This window comes from Hydra vulgaris, chromosome 12, assembly GCF_038396675.1.
Source record: "Hydra vulgaris chromosome 12, alternate assembly HydraT2T_AEP".
In the NCBI taxonomy this organism is placed as follows: Eukaryota; Metazoa; Cnidaria; class Hydrozoa; order Anthoathecata; family Hydridae; genus Hydra; species Hydra vulgaris.
Window position 1 is genome coordinate 28154256 of NC_088931.1, and position 24894 is coordinate 28179149.

A 24894-nucleotide genomic window follows, 5' to 3' on the forward strand; every position below is an offset into this window, starting at 1 on the left:
AACTTGTTTGTCATTTTTAATTGTTCAAACCACATTGTGGTTAAGTATGAACTCTAATAATTAATTGCAATTACAGAAACTGCAAGAAACTTAAGAACAATAAAATTTAATGCTAATTCCACTTTATTAAGTAATGTGGTTTTTTTATTTATAAACTTAAACTTATTTCAGTTAATTATCGATTATGTTTTTAACGATGTAAAATACGAAAACTTTTTAAAAACTTTAAAAAACTATAACTATATTTTTAAATTGGGTAATTAAATAAAATAATTAAAAACAACTTAATCAAATCTGTTACCGACCCTGATGCTAATAAAGTTACAGGGATCTCTGACATAGACTTTAAATTATTTTCTAAACAGTTTATAAAAAATGGAATAAAGTAAACATACACAAGTATAGATTTGAGTTGCATTACAAAATCTGGTTAAAAAAAGAACTACAAACAAGCGATGCATGTTTTAAAACAGATAAACTAGACAAGGGCCAATAATTGGGCTTGGCTTTTCCTACTTCTTCTCACAATTTAGGTACAATATTTTGTAAAAATTAAATTAATGGACTCATGATGTTATTCACTACTTAATTGTGTTTTTGTGTTGCAAGTGTTTACACTAAATACAATCATCTGATATTTTAATTTAAATTAGTTGTCTACAGAAGACCACCAGGTGCAAATTCCATACCATTCACCCAAGCTTCTGAAAAAACAAAAAAAGGAGAGCATAAAAAACAAACATTACTGTTGAAAGAGAGGAACTATTTTACTCACTTATTTTGAAACAAATAGAGGAATAAAGGTTCAGCGATGCTAAGGTAAATTAACATCAATGCTATAGTTATTTTTAATTTATCTTATATATTAAAAAAAAATCTCCGAAATACTATGGTGATAAATTTTTTTAGTGGATTGTATTCACTTTTCAAATTTCACTCACTTTTCAAATTTACATTTTTACACTTAAGGCTGTGAAGTAAACTATCAAATCAGAGAAAGATGGTGCAGTTAATTCAACAACAATGTATACTAGAGAGGAAGCATTAGCTTTGATTTTTTCCTGCCGACTTAGTAAAGCCGATTACCAAACAATTCGTATTAGCGCAGTTTCTAGAGGAAACAAATTGTATCCAACTTATAATGAAGTAAGGGAAGAAAAAGATTTATTTATATTTTGTATGATGACTTTATATTGAAGAGCCTGACGAATCACTATGAACTAATGAAAAACCATTCTCTACACTTTACTGCTGTCCAATATGATTTCAATATGTAAAAGAAAGTGCTGAGGTTATTACACAAGAATATATTTCCTTCAAGAACAGTCATTTGAAACCAACGATCTTTAACTCCTTTATTATCAAATATAAGTTAGAATGCACAATGATGATGATCGCCTTTAAGTAATTCTTTTCAAGTATGTAGTATTTGTGGACTGATCCTTTTAAATATGAACAATCTAAATGTTGCTTTTTCAAAAATGTATAAAACAGTTTCCACTGAGCTCGGATTGAGCACATTACATGAATGGATTAGGTGCTTTGAATGCTGCCTTCATATAAGTTATAGAATTGATTTAAGAAAGCGACAAGTTAGGGGAGAGGATAATAAAGAAATTGTTATAAAAAAAAACATTATTGTTCAACAAAAGATGAAAAATCACTTAGGTTTAATTGTAAATATTTCAAAAAGCAGCAGTTCAGGTACAACAAATGATGGAAACACTGCATGAAAAGTATTCCGAAACTTTAAGGTGTCTGCTGAAATACTCGGCTTAAATAAAAATCTCATGAAACATTTCTACATAATTCTTTGTGTTTTATTGTGCAAACATCAAATTAACGCTGATGAACTTGAAAAATATACCAAAGAAACAGCAGAACTCTACATTTCTACGTACCCATGGTTTCCAATGCCTCAAATTGTACATAAAATTCTAATTCATAGTTCTCAAGTTGTAAGAGATAAACCAGTAGTAGGTCTTCTTTCTAAGGAAGCTTAGAAATGTCAAATTAAAGGCATTATTATTATTATATGCAGTAGTGGTGTCGTAGTAGAGCGCTCGCTTAATAAGCGAGAGGTTCCGAGTTCGATCCCCACCATGTCCCTGGTAGAACCGCGCTCAGCTTGTTTCTCCGCGCAGCGGCCTTGATTGTCAAGGTTCGTGTTTCAGAGTTATAGAGTTGAGAGAGGGTTATAACTACAATTAAGTAGCCTCCTCATCTGTAGTGGCCTTCTCGGCCTTGGGGAGGTGAACTAACACAAGAAAAAAATATATATATATCAATATATCATTATAGAGAACATATACGAGAAAATATTCAAGAAAAATCACAAAAAAAAAGATGTTATGCGAAGATTGTGCAGTTTAAATCCACTTATTAGCTCTCTAAGAAGGAGCTCGATATGTATTAAAGAACTTGAACTCAACAAAGATTGTAATAAACTTTTTTTAAATTTAAGATTTGTTTATTTTTACTCTGGTCTCTGATAAAATATCTAATAAATGTTTCATTGTTTATAGAAAGGGGTCTAACACATAACAAACATTTTACTTAATTAATATTTTAAATCGGGAAAAACTGTTTCTAAAAACGACTAAAGGTTATGTCTAAAATCCCTAACACCATATACACCCTTTTCTGTTAGGGTGCCTGCATCTGCAAAAAACAAAACAAAAAACAATTACTTTTTTTTAAAAAAGATCTTCATGATGACTAGAGTCACTGATAAAAACTTCAATTTGACAACTTTAAAAATAAAGGAGTTATGATTTTTTGTCTATTTTATGTCGATCTTGGACTACTGTTGTAAATTGTAAAATATAAGACACGAACATGAAGTTCTTCAAAATATAAAAATTATTACATATGGATATGAAATGAAAACATGAAATGGTTAACTGAAATTTAGGAGTGTTTTCTCTATGTCTACTTGTATTATGCAGAATAACTGTAATTTAGCATTGTTTTTATTATGTTTTTTTATAGAATTAGAATGTAGAATACTCATTAACAGAAATGAAAACACAACTTAAAAATTGGAGAGAACACAAAAAAATCAGTCTCAATTTCGGAATTCGCTGGGAATTTGAAACTATATTATGAAAACAAATTCTGGAATTCTCAAGCAATTTCGATTTTTGAGATGCAATCCCTAATTCAAACATCAGGTAAAAAAAATTAAAAAATCTCAAAAACTTATTGTTGCTTGAACTTCTGAAATTTAAAAGTAAACCCCAGAAAAATGTTATATGTGTGACATTGTATTTTTTTAGTATTGATTTATAATGATAAGCTCTCAGCTAGTTCAGCTGAGAGCTTATCATTATAAATCAAGCATAAATTTAAAAATTAGTTTTGAATATTTTAATTTATCAAAACTTTACACAATTAAAAACTAACGCATAGTTGACAAATGTTGATATCAGCACTTAATACAGCCAGTACTGGCACGCAATACAGACTGTACTGAACATTGTTGTGAGAACTATTAAACACAAATATAAGATTTTTAAGATCTTTAAAACTTATTTTAAAATAATTACAATTTATGAAAAAAAACAACTATAGAGCTAATAAATAAAGAGCTACTAGGTCTCAGAATAAGGACGAATGTTTAAACCATTGCAAGCCAAACCTGCTAGTTCAGCCGAGAGCTTATCATCATTGACCATGCATAAACCATAAAAGTTAAAAAAATTAAAAAAATTGTAAAAAAAAAATTATGTTGAAAATTATTTTTATACATTTTTATGTTTTTGAAAAAATATTAAAATTATTTTCTTTACTTAACTTATTTACTACAACTCAAATTCCAGGCCGCATAAAAATATATATTTCTTTATAAGCAACTAAGTTGTAAACTTATATATTACTTACTTAAGCAATAACACATGCACTAAAAGCAAATGAGTTAAAACATACTCACTAAAATTTCATTTGCATTAATAACAACTGGTATATATTTTCTAAAATCTAGAAAATACAAAATCATGAAAATGGGTTTTTATTATCCATACATGATAAATACAATGTTTTTGTTATTCACCTCCTCAAGGCCAAGAAGGCTACTACAGATGAGGAGGCTACTTAATAGTGGTTATAACCCTCTCTCAACTCTATAACTCCAAAACACAAGCCTCGATGAACAAGGCCGCTGCGCGGAGAAACAAGTTGAGCGCGGTACTACCAGGGACGTGGTGGGGATCCAAACTCGGAACCTCTCGCTTATGAAGCGAGCGCTTTACCACTACACCACTACCGCATCTTGTAGAACTTGTACCGCTACTTGTACAAAAATTGTTACTAAAGATGTTGTGAAAAAAGAGTGGGGGGGGGGGGGAATGAGAGGGTCAAAAACAGTCAAATATTGGGAGATATAAGTTACAGATGACTCCTAAAGGTAATAAACCTTTAGGGGTTTAACCTATATAAACATCATTCAGCAAAACATCACATCAAAAACAGCAATGGTCACAATTTCAAACAGACAATCAAGACAATGCAAAAAAAAAAAAAAAAAAAAAAATTGAAAGTGCACTTCATTAAAAACTAATAGTAATAGTTAAAAGCAAAGAAATCAGACAGAAAGACAAAATACCATAGCAACCTAACTAACTAGATATTAGTTTCAGGGAATAGCATATAAAAAAATGATATAAAGTATTATAACTACATGTGGACCATTTGTGGCTATCGCCTAAGTGGTATAAATACCAGTGCCATAACCGATCTACATTTACAACATCCCATAAGTCAAGTGTGGCTATCATTTAATGACAAATGAGGCCCATGTCAAATTTTCTCATCAAGCAGCTATATTTGTTGTAGAAGCTCTGCACATTAATTTTTTTATTTTTGATGTTTTAGTTTCATTGCTATTGTAACAAATCTTATGATTCCTTTATCAGCAACTAATTGAAATAGTCTTTTGTTTAAAAAGTTTGGGAGACAACTGAATTTAATGTTGAACAAATTGTCTATTGAGTTTTTAGATAAATAGATGAAAAAACAACTTCATTACTTGATGACTTATGACTTGAGATTTTAACTATTTTGTGTATCTAATGTAAAAATATGAACAAAAAAAAAAAAAAAAAATTAGCATTTATAAAATATTGAAATTTTTCATCACAACATTTAACACATCAGATAAAAAAACTTATAAAATCTTAAAAACAATATCAATATTGTCTGAACAATATCAATATTTTCTGAAATTTTTTAAAATTCTAGAAAAATCCCATCAGTGTGACATCAGTATAAGACAAATAACAAGGAAAATGAAAATTAAAGTCTGTTTGAAAATGGCACCAGTCCTGGACTTATGCCCTTTTGACGTGAAACGAAGCACAACTGTCAGATGTGACATCACTTTATCAGTTACAAAATGGAGAATCACGAGCTGGCTGAAATTGCTTACAAATCTAGAAAAAGAGTGTCTGGTATAATAAATAGTGAAAAATATAAACAAACTAAAATAAAAAAAGCTGAAATTGCAGGAGAAGCTCATAAAAACCATAAAGGGAATGATGTGGCACCAAGACATACAGGAGCTTCTTGCAGGTTAGTTGTTCCATCTTGTTATTTTGTTTATTTACTCATGATTTTTTACCACCAATAATTGGCAGTGAATCATTACCTTGAAATAATTGTATAATTTTTATATTATTACCTTAAGATAATGTTTTCTTTGTTTACAGATGCAATTCAATATGTATGGAGCTTATATCTGAAGATGCTATGAAAAGTACTTACAATTTTGTTAACAAATTTGATACCAAAAACGCCCTTTCTTAAGAAGAAATGAGCAGCCCATAGATCACAGAGGTAAATCTGAGGGATCATGAAACAACGCATAGCCTGGTGATACATTAATTAAAGTACGAGAGCATATCGAGTCATTTCATGTTAAATATGCGCACTACTATAATAAAGATGCATCATACTAATTAGATGAAAAACTCAATGTGAAAATTATGCACACATTATACGAACACAAATATCCAGATCATCCTGTTAAATATAAATTTTACTTAAAATATTTCCATGAAAATTCGATAGAAAGCAAATTGATGTCTGGGAACTGCGTGAAGAGTTAAAGATTAAACTAAAAAATCCACACATTAATGAAAATGCATAAAGAGTCTATCAAGCAGATATTGAGATCCATAAAAGACAAGCTAATAAATTTTACAAAAAAATACAGGAAGTAGAAACTAAGTGCAAGAATGACCCAAATGTGTATGAGATTGCATTTGATATTATGGAAAATTTGCCACTGTCACATATCCCTGTCCAGGAGATTTTTTATCTATGTCAACTATGGCTATATATGATATTAAAACAGGCAAAGCAGTATTTTATTCTTATTGTGAAGGTGTCGCTAACAAAGGTCCCAATGAAGTATGAACTTTTGCGCTGGATTATATTAAAAAATGTATTGACAATGATGCCAAAGAACTGCACTTATTTTCAGATGGTTGAGCTGGCTAAAATTGGAATCATGCCATGGTCCGAGTTCTTTTATCACTTGTAGCTGAACTAGATAGCAATACAAATAAAATACAATATTACATACCCAAACGAGGTCACTCATTCTTGCCAAATGATAGAATGTTTGGGACAGTGAAAAGACACATTCGAAAAAATGACAGGATTTACACACAAACTGAGTATGAAAATCTTATAGCTGGGGCTGAAGAAAACTTTGAAATAAGAAGGCCTAAAACTGAAGATATTATTAACATAAAAAAATGGTGGTCAAACCATTATAAGAAACTAGTGCTATGTGTGGATTCCTTAAGCAAAGGAATACCCAAGGACAAAAAAGTAATTTTTAGTATTTCTATAGTGTCACATTTTACCTTCTCTAAAACCACACCTGGTCTAGTGACAACATGTGAATCCATAGATTGCTTAGGCAGCCATGATTTCCAGCTCTTACAAAGGATGGGTACCAGGCCACCCTTACCATCAAGTAATACTCCTGCATATGCTGGCAAAGTGCCAATCAATGAAAAAAAAATTATCAGATTTGAAAAAAATAGAAAAATATATTCCATATTCAATAGTAGAGTATCAAAACTTCTATACAGAAGTTTTTGCATGGCCAACAACTTCAACAAACAATGAATACCAAGAAATAAAAGACAATTAACAAATGATTTTTCTAATAATCATTGGATTTATATGTACAAAATTCATTTGGAATGAGGCGTTAGTGCAGAAGTTTAAGTTAAAAATATTTGTATGATTTATATATCTTTTTTAATAAATAAAATTCACAAAAGTTTTATGTGTTATTTGTTTATCTACTCCTATATTTAGTTTTATAAGCACTGTAGACTTTTGATAAGAAACATATTTTTGTTGGTCCTGAAAACTTTTAATTAACAGACTTGTGTCCTTTTCGAAATGACGGGTTCAATTAGTTTAACCATTTTCTCTTATTATCATAAACCAAGCATAAATTTAAAAATTGGTTTTGAATGTTATCATTTATCAAAATTTTAAACAAATAAAAATAAAATATAGTTGACAAGTGTTGATATCAGCACTCAATACAGCCAGTGCTGGCACAAAATACAGACAGTACTGGATATTGTTGTGAAAACTATTATAAAACACAAAGTAAGATTTCAAAGATCTTTAAAACTTATTTTAAAATAATTATAATTTATGAAAAAAAAAAGTATAGAGCTGATAAATAAAGAGCTACTAGGTCTCAGAATAAATAAAGAGTTACTAGGTCTCAGAATAAATAAAGAGCTATTAGGTCTCAGAATAAGGACAAATGTTTAAACCATTGCAAGCCAAACCTGCTAGTTCAGCCGAGAGCTTATCATCATTGACCAAACATAAATCATAGTGAAGAAAAAAAAAGTAAAATATATCATATTGAAAAAATTTTTTATATATTTTTGTTATGTTTTTGAAAAAGTCATGAAATTATTTTTTTGTACTTAGCATAATTATTACAATTTAAATTCCAGGCCATATTAAAAAATATGTTTCTCTTTAAACAATTAAGTAAACAATATAACTACTATTATAAATTAAACTATTGTTGTAAATAGATTTGCTCTTTGAAAACAGATATTTTATTTAGATTCCCAATAAAAATTTTAAAGCTATAACAAAAATGATCCCATAATAAAGTAAGTCATATCTGTTTTCTAATTAGATTTACTTTCGATTTTAAAATTTTTTTAATTAACTCGAATTAATACGGAAACACATAACAACATGACTAAATGTGTAATAATTAACATAATTTGTAATAATTATTTTTAAAAATGTGGTATTTTTTATAGCAAGTTGCGCTTGGTTTACTGTCCTAAAAGCTGTTATACAACTGATTTTGTATAATAAAAATTATGTCTTCAATTTTAATTAATACTAAAACCTATTGAAAAAGAGTATATACAAGTAAATGGTAAAAATAGATCAACAGTAACGTATCGCCTTGACTGATAGTCTTAGTTATAAGTATAGAACTTATTATACTTCATTTTTTGACATAAAGCTTTAAAATAACAAAATAATATTGCTGATGACAAAAGATGTGAAGTTTTTTTGGTAAGTAAAAACGGTTCACTTTTATAGCATAACATTATACAACATACTGTTTTATAAAACATCAAGTCAAACCAAACTTCTATTAAAATTATATTAAATTTTAAATACCATTAGGGTAATACAAAATATAAATGATATTTTTGTTGAATTGCTAATATACTATACTCATTTTAAATATACTATGGTAGTTAAACTAAGTTTAACATACCATATTACAGTAGTATAGTAATTTAAAATTTATTAAAATTTTATTTAAATGTGTGTAAGATATTTTGTTTGTAATGGTTGAGTTCAATTCTCATAGTCATTAAACCTGATCATAAACAATTAAAATTGAAATTAAGTGGTTTATAGTAAATAAAAATTAATATTTTGTACTTTTATCTTCTTTTTTTTTTTTAATTTTATTTCTATTTAAAGATAATATACAGACTTTAACTCACCATATGTGATTGAATCTTGTAATAGGTTTAATAAATTTCAAATGTTTTGTTTGTATTTTTATGCACATAGGTATTGTTGAGGCATGAAACTTTGAAAATAAAAATATACGGAAAAAAAAAAAAAGCCAAAAGTAAAAATGAATAGTAAAATTAAACCAATCGTTGACCTGGCCATAAACAGACCTGGCCATAAACAGCACCTTGTCCAAGATCTTCAGGTCTCCAAGTATTATGATTAAACAATTTTGAATAAATAGTCGTGTTAAGAGAAAGCTTGGCATTGGTTTAAAGAGGTCAGTTCAAAATCCTTAATTGATTAAGGCTGTCGAAGACCAAACTTCAAACATCCATCCATTTTAGTTATGTTTGGCCTTGTTTCATCTGACCTTAAAATGGCTTTGATTTCCATCAAATCTGTTCAGAAAGTCGACACCAATGAGTACATTCAAATTTTGGAAAATCATGTCAAGTTCTGGATAAATGACCACTACTCTCCAGACAACAATGTGGTGTTCCAGCAAGATGGAATACCACCACATATGGTCCATAAAACCCAGAGGTGGCTCAAGGTGAACCTGCAAAAAAACTAGTCAAAAGAGTAATGGCCTCTTGGATCTCAAAAAAATTTAAGAAGTGGTAGTGAGTGAAAAGTTCTATTGTCTATCAAAGTAAACTTTGGTCAGAGTTTACCTTATAAATTATAAACTAAATTGGTTAACAATAAAAAAATTAGATAAATTTAAAGATGTAATTTTTATTTTAGTTAAAAAAAACTTTTACCTTGCACTTTAACATTTGTTTTAGTTATTTACTTATTTAGTTATTTACTTATTTGCAGGTAATATTGTTATTCTTCCTACCATTAACTAAGTTATTGAATAGTTCTTGATACCATAATCATTAATAAATCATTTTACAGATAACTGGTAGTTATGTAATATAAAATTGCAACCATTTATGTAATATAATACTTGAAACATTGTTGTTTTTTTAATTTTATATAATGTGCTACAACATATATTAAAATATTGCAAACACCTTTGACAAAAAATTTGCATCAATTTGTAATAAAACTATTTGTTTAAAATTATTTATATAAAATTGTAAATAAATTATTGCAACCTTTTGTTTAATAAAAAACTATGTACATATTTTTTGTATTATTCTATGTAAAGCTAAAATATTCCCATTTGATTAAATATATGATTGTAATACTTTGACACAGTCGATCACAATACCTTATTATATTACAATATATTATATCACAATATTGCATAATAAAATATTGTTAATACCAAATATTGTAATAATTGTAAATAATGCAACCAAATATTGCCACTGAATATAAAAAATTTCCAATATTTGAGTTTTTTCTATTTACATTTTTTTGTACTGCTTTTGATTGAATTGAAGAATCAAAATGGTTTATTTGTTTTTAATAAATATTTTGCTTTAATTTTAAAGGTCAATAAAAACAACAATTTAAATATTTTTACTTTGTAAAGTATTTTTATAAAAAAAAATTTATTATAAAAATGCAAAAGAATAAATTTCCAACAACAACAACAATAAAATTACTAACTTTGAATGATTGATAGCCATTATATTGGTAACCAATGTAAATGGATAAGTGACTATACTGGCAATGTACTAAAAATGTAAATAAAATGTTTTTATTCATTTTTTTCACATCATTTAAGATTATATTAGTATGATTCAATAACAGGAAAAAGTTTTTTTTTTTTTAAATTATTAAAGCAGGACAGAAAAGTTAAATACCCTACTTCTAAATATTTATCATAAAAAAGTAAATAATTATAACAAAACAAACAGTTAATATAAAAATTTACACTTTTTTAAAAAAAAAATGTTTTTACTATATAATAATACCTTTGAATTAATTTAATAAAAAAGTCATAAATAAAAAAAAATATAAATATTTATATCGATCATCTAAACTTATTTAAATCTAAAGTTATAAAAATAATTATTTTAATGTACATGAAACATGAACTAATCATTTAAAACACGAATTTTTATATTTCAGTTTTATTTGCTTTATAATTGTTTTACTTTGCGTATGTATTTGCTATAAGCAAATATATTTAATTTTTTTTTAATATATAAAATTAGTTTTTTATGTTTTTTGAGCTCAAAAATAAAAAAAAAATATTTGTACTTTCAAGCAGTATGTAGAGCCAGAAAAGCAAACATAAGAGAAAGTATAGACAAACATGAATTAGCTGAAATCAGTATCAGAATCAGAAATTAGCCCAGAAAATCCAAGAAAAAGTCAAAACATGGCGGTAAAAAAACAGATTTTGTTTGGGGATTGCAAGTGAAGATGAGTGAAGTAAAGCATTCAAAGCAAAGAATTAATCATATAATAATAGTTTGTCTTTTACACCATGAAGTAAAACTGACATTAAAACAATCTTTGGAAAACATGAACAGGCTCATGTACTCATGTTGGGATAAGATCCCAATTGCTGAGTGGTTGGTGGGCATTGTACTAAGAAATATTGTATTTTAGTTTTCAATATAAGTTAATTATATTGTTTTTTAAAACAAAAGTATTTACCAAAAAATTTATTTAACCTGAGAAATACTATGAGTGTAACTCCGCACTTCGGGTATTTGAGAATACTGCAAAAGAAATTTATTGAAAAATAAATTTTTATCTAAATTGCATTATAACATATAAACATTTGAAAAGAAAAAAAATATATACAAAATAATAATTTACTTTCAAAAAAATTTTTAACAAAATATACTTTAAATTAATACAAAAACAACTTACTTCTTCTGATATAATATATTTTTGAACGCAAAAATTCATTGATTTACATAACCACAACAAAAATAGTTCTCCTAAAAGGTGCGGAACTATCCCACTGCAAACAAGAGAAAATTATTTGTCACAAAAAAGAGTTTATTTTGTAAATTAAAAAAACAATTTTTATAACATAAATAGTATATACATTTTTATTATAATTTCAAATAAAACAAGAAAGTTAATGAGATACAATAAATTGTGTAAAAATTTTCAATTTTAACCTTGAAACAAAAGTTATGAGCAAGAGGTTATTACATCCTTAGCAATAAAAATAATAAAATAAATTCACAATTTATAACATGATGCCTAAAATTTGAGACAAAAATCATTTTGTCAATGTGGTTCTAATAAATAAGCTATTGGAGCAAACAAAAATATTCTGTAAAGAAATTACAGGCTTTATAAGTACATCATTATAAGTACATAAGCCTTGGGGAGGTGAATTAACAAAAAAACAAAACAAAAAAACAACACATTTATTGTTTTTTCACAACATTAAAAGCTGTTTTGCATAAGCGGTCCTAAATGTTTCCTTCCAATCCAGGAACTTGATGATGTCATTTGTGCATGTGAACAAGCAAGATCAGGCCAAGTAATCTCCATTTTTGTGATTCTTATTGATGAAAGGTACTAGGTGCATACAGAAAATTATGTACCTTTTTTTAATGGCCAAGCCACTTTTCATTATGATTTTGACACATCTTTGTGTGATATAATCACAACAACTTTTCTTTTAACTTTTTTTTAATTTAGAATTTGACACTAGCTGGAGTAGCTGAAACATTTCTTGAGTAAAACCACTTCCGTTTAATGTTGTGTTGCAAAAGGTAAAATAAGGCTCATCATCTAAGATCTATTCAAGATTCCTAAAATTGCGGTTGAGATATTGACACAAAGGTTTCCTTTGTGCAAAGGTAACTATTGGTACAATATGGATTCACCTTATTTTTATTGTATAGAATATTAATCTTAGTTTTAAGTGTATGACTAATATGTGAATGATTACAATTAAATTTTCGAGCCACTTGATGCTGAGATACTCCGTGATGATGGTTTCAGCTAGTATGTGTTTTTTTTTTGTTCTTTTTTTTCAACATTCAACTTCTTCCTTTTTTTATGTTGGGGTCTTTTTAGGGAATCAATTATGAGTGACGCGCTCGAGAACACTGTATACGGTAGATTTTAGCACTTGTTTTCAAGAAAATGTTTATATGTAAATATTTTAGATTTATCCAAGTGTATATTTAAAATTTAAATTTGTTTTCAGAGTTCTTTTTGAATGTTTTTCTTTACTGGAACCATTTTAAAAGCTGTAAGAAAAAACTACTGTGATTCAAATATTTAATTCTCTTTAAAATTGAAGTACATTCAATTATTTAAGATATTAGATCATATGCAATAAAGTGAATTAAACTTTGTCTGCAATTTTAGGCATCATATATTAGTATAAATTTTACAACTAAAACTAATACATTTTAAAAGTTTTAAGATAAAAAATGCCACAATTTTATTTGATTAGATTCAGTGTTTTCATGCTGGAAAAATCAAAATCATGAAGTTTCCAATTAACATAACCTGATTTTTAAATTACCATGTTATTAAATTCTTAAAATCTGAAAAAAAATCTTCATATTTTTAAATTTATACAGTAAATTTATAAATTTGTGATTACAAGTGTAATAACATTATTTATAATTTTTATTACAAGTGTATTTATAGAAAAAAAATCAAACTTTTGACATTTATATCGTTATAACATTTTTATGAACACAAAAACTAATTAAAAAATACAAAATACAAAAATAATAACCTAAAGAATCCTAATATTCCTTCTTCTTTGTAAATTTCTTTAAATGATGAAAAAAGACTCCTTATAAAAAAAAAAGTGATATTAAAATCAAAAGCTAAAAAAAAGTTTTTTAAAGTAAATTAATTTTGAACCTAAAAATAATATGCTCTACTAATACTTATCTACTATTCCTGTTTAGAAGTGAAAACAATGTAGGCTCTTTTAAATAGGTTTTAATTTCTTTTATAAATGTAAGGTTTCTTGAATAGTAAAATAAATTATTTTTAACGTTGATATAGATAATTAAAGATTTTTTAGATTTGAAAGACAAAAACTAGACAAACTTTTAGATCTTTCATTTAGTAAAAGACTAAATAAAGAATTTTTATAAAAAATTAACGAAAAAGATTTATTACAAATAATACTTGAGACAACTTAATAATTTTAGAGCAAATAAATTATCTGATTTCAAAAAAAAAGAATTCTGAATATAAAATAAGATATGGCTTATATATGGCTCTATATGGCTGTTAAGTACTAATATATATATAAAAAAATTATATTCTAAATTAAAATATAAAATCAAAAAAACCTGTATTCTGTTTCTCGACCAACAAACTGAACCATCATTCGAATACTAATTACTAAATTATAAGCAAAACATTTATATAAATTTACATACATCTAGAAGTTAAATTATGTGCTGGACATTACCATTCCTTTGAGCATTCACAATATCTGCAGAATGAAACTAACCATTGCTAACCTTTGTCATAAAAAATTGAACAGCGGTTTTTGCCTTCCTCTAGTGGGATATAAATACAGCCTGGGGGAGGAGGGGCAATACCAATGTCCAACACCTATATATATATATATATATATATATATATATATATATATATATATATATATATATATATATATATATATATATATATATATATATATATATATATATATATAAACACACACACACACACACACACACACACACACAAAAGTTGAGAAATATGTTCGGACACAATTTCCTAATATCATTTTTGCTCTCTTAATACAAAAAATATGTACTTTAATTTTTCAGAAAAAGAAGAAAAAAACAAAGAATAGAGAAAAAAAAGATTGCTGCCCCATATCAAACCCTTGATGTAGCAGCACTCCTTTGCCGAAGTAAGCTATAAGATAGTCAATGTATTTACTGAAGCCTGTGTCACTTCCTGTTTTTTTATTATGTCATCCGTGTGCCTCATATACGGGATTTATACATATATATATAATATATATATATATATATATATATATATATATATATATATATATATATATATATATATATATATATAGGTGTAAAAAAAAGTTAAAAATAGTTCCATAATTTCTTTTAACATTTAAATTAGTTTGTATTTGCTATAAACAGAATCTAAAATAGTAAATCTGAAATTCTGAGATAACAATCCAAAACGAAACAGATGATTTATATATATATATATATATATATATATATATATATATATATATATATATATATATATATATATATATATATATATATATATATATATATATAGCAAAATTAAATTATAAACATTAGCATTTAGCTAATTTCTAGTACTGCGAGTAACAGTAACATATATAATATATAGCTCTAGTTAATCTATTGAGCACTGTTTTAAGTATACAATATTATACATGATAATATAAAGATATTTTCTTTATTCATATATATACACTTATATATTTACATACGTTGCAAACATATGTTTGTTACAAGTATAGATCCAAATTTTGTATTTAATAAGCAATTTTTATATAAATAAACAGATAGCTCATGCAAAAACCAAAAGCTCTCGTAAAAAGCAGTTTAGAGGAGCAGCTCGCATGGCTCACCATGTTCATTTTAGGAGAGCTTTTCTCTGCTCTCGCGCTTATTTACTCCCGCCGAGGCCTGTATATATATAAATTATTCATTATATCACATGGTTTTTAATATGAAAACATGAAAATGATTTCCTACCCCTTTTAGCCATCATTTAATGTGCCACAAAATGGTTTTACTGAAACTACTAATGACGTAATATGGGTTTGGCTGCTTATTCAGCTGTCACAAACAATATACTCATTTTCAGTAAGTTATCAGCACAAGGGTATTTTTTGTTGCAGAGATATGAGCTCATTTTAGAGAAAATCCTCCTTAATAACTGCAAGTTAATGTAAGTGATGTAATGTAAGTTAAACGCACAGTATCAGGATAACCTGTTTATTATCTATAGACGCTCACCTCTAATGAAACTATTTTTTAACAACATGATTTAACAACAACTTGTAACTTCTGCATAACATAAGTTAAATGGCATTAAATTATAACTAGCTGATCTGACCCATACGGGTCTTTGTAAGTCTATTCCACACTGACAATTTACTATACTTTTTCCTTATATATATATCTTAGCTTTCCGGACCCATAAAATATCTTTAACAAACCTACGATTTCTAAACTTATTTATCCCACACCGACCATTTCTATACCTAATATTTGTTTACTTCAATATTTTTACATAAAATAACTAATTTTGATAAATTGCTTGAAGAGCAAAAAATCATGCACATCTTTTCCGCATACCTAGAGCTTATAAGAAATTTATAATTAGGTATTTCTCTTGTTTTTCTCCAAAACGCACATCATTGATAGCTCAGTGGTTTAGTGCACTGTCATCAGTGTCATTTTGGGGGATTAATGGCTTCCCCTAATAAATTTTGAATATTTTTCAATCTTTGCGGTATTTATAAAAATATTTATAGCAAAATTTTTGTTATAGTAATAATATTAAAAATAATAAAATAGCAAAAAAGTTTTCTAATTGTTAAAATAAAATTCAAGTTTATTGTACACGATTGTTACATATACTGCCTGCAAACTCAACATATGCTAAAGACGTTTACACTTACAGACGTTTGTACGCAATGCTATACAAATGGCAGAACTAAGAAGATCTTAGACCATTCGTCCATAAATTACACAACGCTAAATTTATTTTTAAAAAAAGAGATCTTAAGTTCTTTTAGGTGGCGATTTTCATTAAACTTAATGAGCTATTTTGATTTTTTGTCTAACTTACGACTCTGCATGGGAAAATTTTTATCTTTTTTGTTTTGCTCGTTAGTGAAATTTAACCTTGCGTAATTTATGGACGATCTAAAAGTTAATAATATAAAAGTTAAGCCAAAAAATAATGGAGTATAATACTTTGATGGTTATCTAAATTCTGTTGTTATTGCGCACTAGGTTTAGAATGTTTAATGAGGGCGTGGTGAAATAGCTGTAAAACTCTAATTTCTTTATTCAATATTAAAAAGTTTTAACTTTTATTTATTTTTAAAAATAATAAATTTAATAAAATGGTTAAATTTAAATATAAAATTACTTTTTAAAAACATACTTTTTAAACCCCTTTACTGTTTTCAAAAAAGTTAAGGCCGCAGAGTGGCAAGTTCAAATCATCAGCTTGCTTTTTTTTTAATTTTTGTTATTTAAAATGCAAAACAAAAGAACTTTATAGTTCTATAGATTTTACATTCTATATATATAAACATGTTGTCATTTTTCTTTCATAAACTTAACTTAGATGTATAAAAACTGTAAAACTAAAATAACATAAGTATCTCAATCATGAAAATACGCAACAAATTTCCCACCATATTTTTATGTTTTTAGAATTTTTAGCTTTTTTGTTTGTTTAAGTGTATATATAAGTAACATATAAGTGTATATTTAATTTACATATGTTTGTAAATAATATCTATAAAACTTCACAAATATTTTGTATTTTTAAAAATCTAAAAAAATTAAAAAAAGTTGCCAGCGGTAGGACTTGAACAATGGCTTTTGTGTAAAATAGCTCTGCGCACTAACCACTTGGCCACGCTGGCACGTTGACTAACGAAATTTTAAAACTATATAACAGTTTTTTTTAACAGAAATAAATGCTATATATATCAAAATTAAGGAGAGGTTGAAGCAATGCAATTTTCAAGTGAAAGTCAAACTGCAAAATTTGATATATGTTCAAGTATATTTTAACATTACATAGTTTGAAGTTTACATACGTTAGATATTTGCATACACTTTTGTTCACATTTTTTTATAAAACAAAGTGCTGGGACTCTTTCTCGCCATTACCTCAGTTGCAATGGCTGCCAAGAGTTTTATGTTAAACACACACAATTGAGCATTAATACTATTAAGTTCAACAATAATATATATTATTGTTATTTAAACAGCCAGTAGTTTCAATAGTGTCAATTATTTAAAATGCATTTTTTTATATTTAAGAAAATATTTATTAACATCTGTTAGAAGTCATTTGTTGATTAAAAGCAATATCTGTTGTATTGGCGATGGTCTAGTTATGAAACAAAAGAATTCTAATTGAAATTCCATTCATTCAAAGTTTATACTAATAATCGGCCGCTTTCTTACATAGATTCATAGACTTTTCATAAAAACTAATGAAAGTTTTTTCTCAAAGAGTAAGAATAAATTTAAAATAATAATTCTTTGTTGTGTAAATAATAAAAGAAATTTTGAAAAAGCGCTAAAATCTCAAGATAAATTTGAAAAGTTTTAACAATGTTTAAGTTTAAAGTGACACACATATAAAATTAAAATGCGCTTTAAACAAACATCATTATTCAAAACTTAATATATGTAAAAACATAAGATTTAATATTAACACATATATTAATAAAAAAATTTAGTTTAATGACAAAACTTTTGGAAAAACATAATTTTACTGTGTATTTTCTCACTTACGTTACATGAAATTATTTGACTAACGATAAATTGATAAAAGCTGCACTTTTTATCATATGACAGAAAAGTACAGTGACTTTAAAAACCATTAACGCAACTTGAATAAAGTAACTTTATTATTAAAATATATTCTTAATAAACTTTCATGTGTATACTTTAATACTAATCTGTTAAAGATTGTCAAAATAGTGATTGAAAATTGACTACTTTAACATTTTCCACTGTGGAACACAATATATATATCGTTGCTGCAAAACAACTCTTACATCCATTTTTGCTATTCTGAGAAAAAGGTATATAAAGTTTTTAATTCATCACTGCGTTTGATCTTCTTAATTAAACCAAATTGATTTTAAAATACTTATAGAATATGTTATTATTTTTCATAATATAACAAATTAAAAATTTAAGTTTATGAGAAGCAACAATGCAAATGGACTTAAGATAATTCTTAAGTAAATTAATTTAAGAAACTTAAATAAACTATTTGAAACATGATTAAATTCTACAAATTAAATTGCCGTTGCAAAACAAGACCATCTTAAGTCCGTTTTGGCTGTTCTGAGAAAAAGACATTAAAAATTTTAAATTTAATCACTGTTTTTGATTTTTTTTTGATTAAATCTACTTGTTTTCAGTTATTTATTATATGTATAAAGTATTTTAAACAAAAAAATTTTTTTTGCCAAAAAATGGACTTAAAATAGTTTTATTTTACAGCAATGAGTTCTCTTAATTATTTTTTTTTAGTACATAAGATATTTGGATTTTACTTATTGTTGCAAAAGTTGAATCAATTTTGGTTCCATACTTTGTGAGACAACTTTGGTGCACCTAAAAAGTATTTTAAACCAAAAAAGTCAATTTTGCCAAATATGGACTTAGGATAGTTTTGCTCTGCAGCGACAATATATATATATATACATTTTTTAATTTACAGTCACGTGTCTCTGTTATAGGCTGATTAAGGTGATCACTAAATATCAATCACCCACAATCCCAACATAATATGTGAGTTGTAATAAAAAATACCAAAACTCAATATGTAAAAATATATCTTTATCTCTCACATTTAAAAATTACAATATAATCAATACTATTTCTCATATTATTTCATGCTTATTTATATCATGCTTATATCATGATACATATTTGTATCATGCTTGATATAAATTGTGGAAAAAACACCAAACTTTGTATTATGTTATAATATAAATCTATTAACTTACATTGAAGCGGATAACTAACAAATAGACCAGCTGATTTTGCAACAGCCTCATTCCCCACCTAAAAAAACATTTATTACAAACTTAATAAAAATGTTAATATAATGGATTTCTACAAATACAAATAATGCAATAGCATTTGTTAAAAAATCTATGAATATTAATTATACTTCTATTAATTTATTATTAATTTATACTTTTAAAAATACAAATTTATATTATAAGAATATTTATACCTTTAAAATCATTTAACAAATGCACACTTAAAAATTTATTTATATATATTTTATAATAGAATAAATCTAACACTTTAGGGAAGCAATTATAAATTGAAAAAAAAAATTTTAATTAATTGCATTTAAATGTAAAAGAATGTCTATAAAATTGGTGTTTAAAAAAAAAACATATTCATGTTTAGTAAACAACACTTAAAAAAAACTTACTTATAACATTTGATTACACTATTTGTAAACTAATTTTTTGTTCTCACAACTAGAATTATATGATACCCTATTTAAAAAGGTTCATGAAAAAAATTTTGTATATATATTTAGATGCTTTAGTATTATTATATTAGTCTGCTCATTTTAATTCTTACAATACAAACATCAATCTAGATTCTAATTTTCAGACTCAAAAAAGAATCTAAAAATCTATTCAATAGAGGAAAAAGTAACCTAACTTTCTATACGTCCATCTAAACATTATTTAGTTAACTATTTTCAAAATTTTTGACTTGATATGTAACATTATCTCAAATTAGAATAGATAAAATACTAATTAAAAGTAAAACAAAGTTTGGAGAGAGTCATGATGAATTTAAAATAAGTTAAAGAAAAGCAAAGAACAAGATGCACTTGCAGTGGCCAAAGTACAAAGTGGTGAATTTTTGCTTATGAAAGTTGTTTAATCATTCAGAATACCAGTAGCAACTGTTTACAGGTGTGTTCTCAAAATATTTGAAACAATTGGCAGTGGTTCAAATATGAGATTGCTGCAACAACTTAAATCAACTCTGGCAAATAAGCTCATCAAATTAACCGATAGGAGTTTAGATAGAACTCACATTGACACAAATATCAATTTTATCTGATCTCTAATGGTACACCAGAAGGAGATGGGTACACATCTTATCAACTTGTGAAGTCATAAGTTGAGCATCATAGCCAATAAAAAAATTTCATTGCTTTTAGAGTAGATTCTTGTAAGCAAGAAATAGTAGCTAAGTATATAGGTCGAGATCATAAATAAGCATTTCAATACATTGCAAATTTAATGAAGCAGGTATAAACAAAAACAATTCATGTCATTTGTGAAATTTTGATATAATTGGCTACTCTGGTATTCAAGGTAAGCACGCATAGTTAGCAGACATAGCACTGAACAACCACTGAAATTAGCAAAAAAGAAAAAATTAAATTTAAAGTTAGAAATTGCATCGATGCTGCTGGTTATTATCTCGCTTCATATTTTTGAATCAAAAAAAAAGTATGTAAAAATATTAATGCTTAAATGGTTTAGACAATGCCTATGGTATTGTCTGAACCATTTATGTAATATCTCTATCTGGATAAAGATAAGCAACTCATGCAGTGACTCACTGGCTTGGATGTTCTGTCATAAAAAAAAATCCAGGTAATTTGAACAATTACTAATTTAATTATTTAATTAAATAAACTTAATTATAGTTATTAAGTTATAGATACTCATATCTTGGTCAAAGATGGGCATTTGACACATGCTACTTATTGGGTCTTACTAAACTGCATTAAAAATAGGCAAGCATATAACTACTGTTTTTTGAAATACTAGTTTGTTTCCTCTCAACATAAAATTGATCAAGTTAAAAATCCTTAATACAATACAAGACACCATAATCGTTTCATCTTTCAACTATCAGAATCTACACTAGTACCACTACCAGCAGCAATAATGACATAGTCTCAGACACTGTCTTCTAAATTTACACCTACAATATCTAGCATCAGCATACATCATATAGCATTACCTTCAAAGTCAACATTGCTCGAATCCTAAATATTGTTGTAACTCCAGCTAGATTAAAAAAGAAGTTAAAAAACAATTGCAATTGACCCATTTGCTTACTGCAGCTTTGCAAAAAAAATGTTTTAAATCCACATGTGAAAAGCAAAACTAAAAATAAAAAATGGAAACCAAGATTTAAAATCTCAATAAACACCCAATGGAAACCAAGATTTAAAAGGAGATCTCAATAAACACCCAATGGAAACCAAGATTTAAAAGGAGATCTCAATAAACACCCAATGGAAACCAAGATTTAAAAGGAGATCTCAATAAACACCCAATGGAAACCAAGATTTAAAAGGAGATCTCAATAAACACTCAATCATTAACAGCACTTTTTACACTTGACTTAAACCATGTCAAGTGTAAAAAGTGCTGTTAATGATTGGGTGAAGATTCAATAAGTTAAAATGATAAATTTTAGTTATGTGAAAATTCAAAATGCATGATTCAATTTTGTCAAACATGCATAGCAAAGAAATATGGAAAAAGCAGATTTATTACAAAAAGTGCTGCAAAAGTGATGACATAACTCGACCTTAAGAACCTCTCAACATTATCAAAAGAATAATTTATTTTATTAGTATTTTTTGCTTTTTTACTTGCTAAAGTATTCTTTTAATTACTCATAAACAATTCTTTCTTCCCCAAATGTAAAAAATGTAAGGACAAAATAAAATAGTATTTTTTTCAATTAAATAAAGTTTCATAAAAAATTATAAGAAAAAACTTTTTTTTTAGTTTTCATCAAGCACCAATTAAAATTTAAAAAAATCTTTTACATGTAACAAAATCTTTTACATGTAACAAAATCTTTTACATCTAAAAAAAATTTTTTACATGCAAAAAAAAATTATTACATTTGATCTCATTTTACTCTATTCAATATGCAACAAAATATTTAATAAGAAAATATCATAAACTATTTTACTAAAAAGAATTACATCAAAAATTAGCATAAAACATTCAATTTTTTATGCTAATTTTTGTTCAATTTGCAAATAGCAAAATGTAAATAAAATCTATTTAATTTTATAAATTTTTAAATAGAAAATCTTTTACAAAAAAATTAAAAGTTCAAATAAAAACACAAAAATTTTTAGAATAAAACTCTTGTGTATTTAAATAAGTATTTTTAGACAATATTTACACTAGTTAAGAAAGGTATAAATGAAAAAATAGAAGAAAGAATAAACCTACCTCCTTTAGAAATGTTTGTAAAGACTTCTAAAAATGAAATGTTTTCAAATTAAAATTAATCAGTGAATTTAAAACTCAAATAAAAAATACCAGAGCATTTGAAAAATAATTCTTATGTAAAAACTGTAAATAATAAAAATTATTAGGTATAGTAAACAAAAAAAAAATTTTTAATTTATTGTTTTATAATAATTAAAATTAAGAAAAAAACCTAAAAAATGTTGAAATCAAATTTAGTAAACAATCATATAAAATATGTTTCAATTCTTAACACGCCTCTGGTATTACATTGTTTAACTTGTTTCTCCATGCAGTGAACTTGTTCATCAGGACTCATGGTTCATAGTTATAAAAACATTATAAAAAATGATATCAAAAAGTTTTAATATAGTAGACAAAATCGATTTGAAACATCACAGTATCTAAAAGACTAGACAGAATTTTTTCATTATCTAAAGACATTATTAAAATTGACATTGACCATGACACAAACCAAAAACCCGAAGAATCATTGTGTAATAAGAGAACACAAGAACTGATTAAAAAATATTTTATAAAAAATCAATGAATTGAACAATAACTAATTACTAGGTTACCTTTATATCTATTATTAATATTTTAACATATTAAAGTTTTACATTGGAAATTTTATTTCTAAAAGTGAGTTGCTTTTACATAACTAAAAAACATTCCTTGTCTTACATCTTCATACATATATTTGATCTTAAATATGATAACCTCTGGTTACAAAACTTTGGCACAGAATAAACACAAGCAGTAATAGTACAAAGATATGTTTAATAAACAAAAAATGGTTACCGAATAGTAAGAAATATACATTTTTTTTAATTTTGAGACTAACGCTTGCTTACCATTACGATGTACTGCATCAACTTTTAAGGATTAACAACATTCAATAGCTAATAGAAATCTCCACTAGATCGTAATTCTAGGACAAAATTTGGATTATCAACTTTTGCAATATATTAGATATAATATCATCCAAGTAATTGGTTGTTAAACTGACTTTAAACTGTTGATTAACCAGTTTGTTAAACAAACTGGTTGTTCATTGACGCTCCAGACTGGTTGTTCATTGAAGCTCCAGACTGGTTGTTTATGAGACCTTTCAGACTATATTCCTACTAGTTGTAATTATTTGTTTTCTGCTTGATCTAGGCTTGAAGACATTGATTCATTGTTCTTACACTTTGCCACATAATGTTTGATGGTTGATTAGAGGCAACAAAATACTCTACGATGTTCTTAGTTTTAGCATTAGGATTCAAGTTGCAATTGCTGTTCACTTGTTTAATTAAAGTAGTAGACTTCATTTTGCAATAAATTTTTTTATCAATTAATCTAAATAAATAAAACTTTCATTAAAAAAAAAAAATGAACGCATAAACAAAACCACAAAGAAACTGAGGCTAGATAATTAGAAATTCAAGATTTAACTGCTCAAGATTGTGCCAAATTTTTGTTTTCAGAGGTTATATGATGCATTTGATGGTAATAAATAATTCACTAAGACAGTAAGATATTCTAATTATATTTTACCTCATATTTACTTCATATACTTTAATTTAATATTATCTTTAATGACAAGTTTTTTCCAAAAGTTTTTGTTTTTCTATTTTTGTCAATGCACTGAATATATTATATATACATGGATAGGATATATATATCATATATACATATATATATATATATATATATATATATATATATATATATATATATATATATATATATATATATATATATATATATATATATACACACACACACATACATATGTATATATAGATACATATGTACACAGACACACACACAGAGACACACACACACACACACACACATATATCATAGATCCTAAATTAAAATAATTTAGGATAGTTTTTACCATAATAATGGGTTAGTAATTTTGTCATGTACTAATGACATAGTTCAGTAATTTTTGT

General features: G+C 26.2%; 1 protein-coding gene across 1 annotated transcript in view; it reads right to left on the reverse strand.

Moving 5' to 3' along the window:
• Positions 1 to 24894, reverse strand: part of LOC101235331 (mitochondrial carrier homolog 2) — an 80627-nt gene that overhangs the window by 16782 nt on the left and 38951 nt on the right. Inside the window, exons 6-12 of the mRNA XM_065812808.1 lie at positions 22931 to 22957; positions 19688 to 19745; positions 14244 to 14295; positions 13673 to 13732; positions 11827 to 11920; positions 11625 to 11672; positions 10609 to 10676 (exon numbers count right to left, since the gene is read on the reverse strand). Of these exons, the coding sequence (XP_065668880.1) occupies positions 10609 to 10676; positions 11625 to 11672; positions 11827 to 11920; positions 13673 to 13732; positions 14244 to 14295; positions 19688 to 19745; positions 22931 to 22957 (407 nt within the window). The remainder of the gene's footprint in view (positions 1 to 10608; positions 10677 to 11624; positions 11673 to 11826; positions 11921 to 13672; positions 13733 to 14243; positions 14296 to 19687; positions 19746 to 22930; positions 22958 to 24894) is intronic.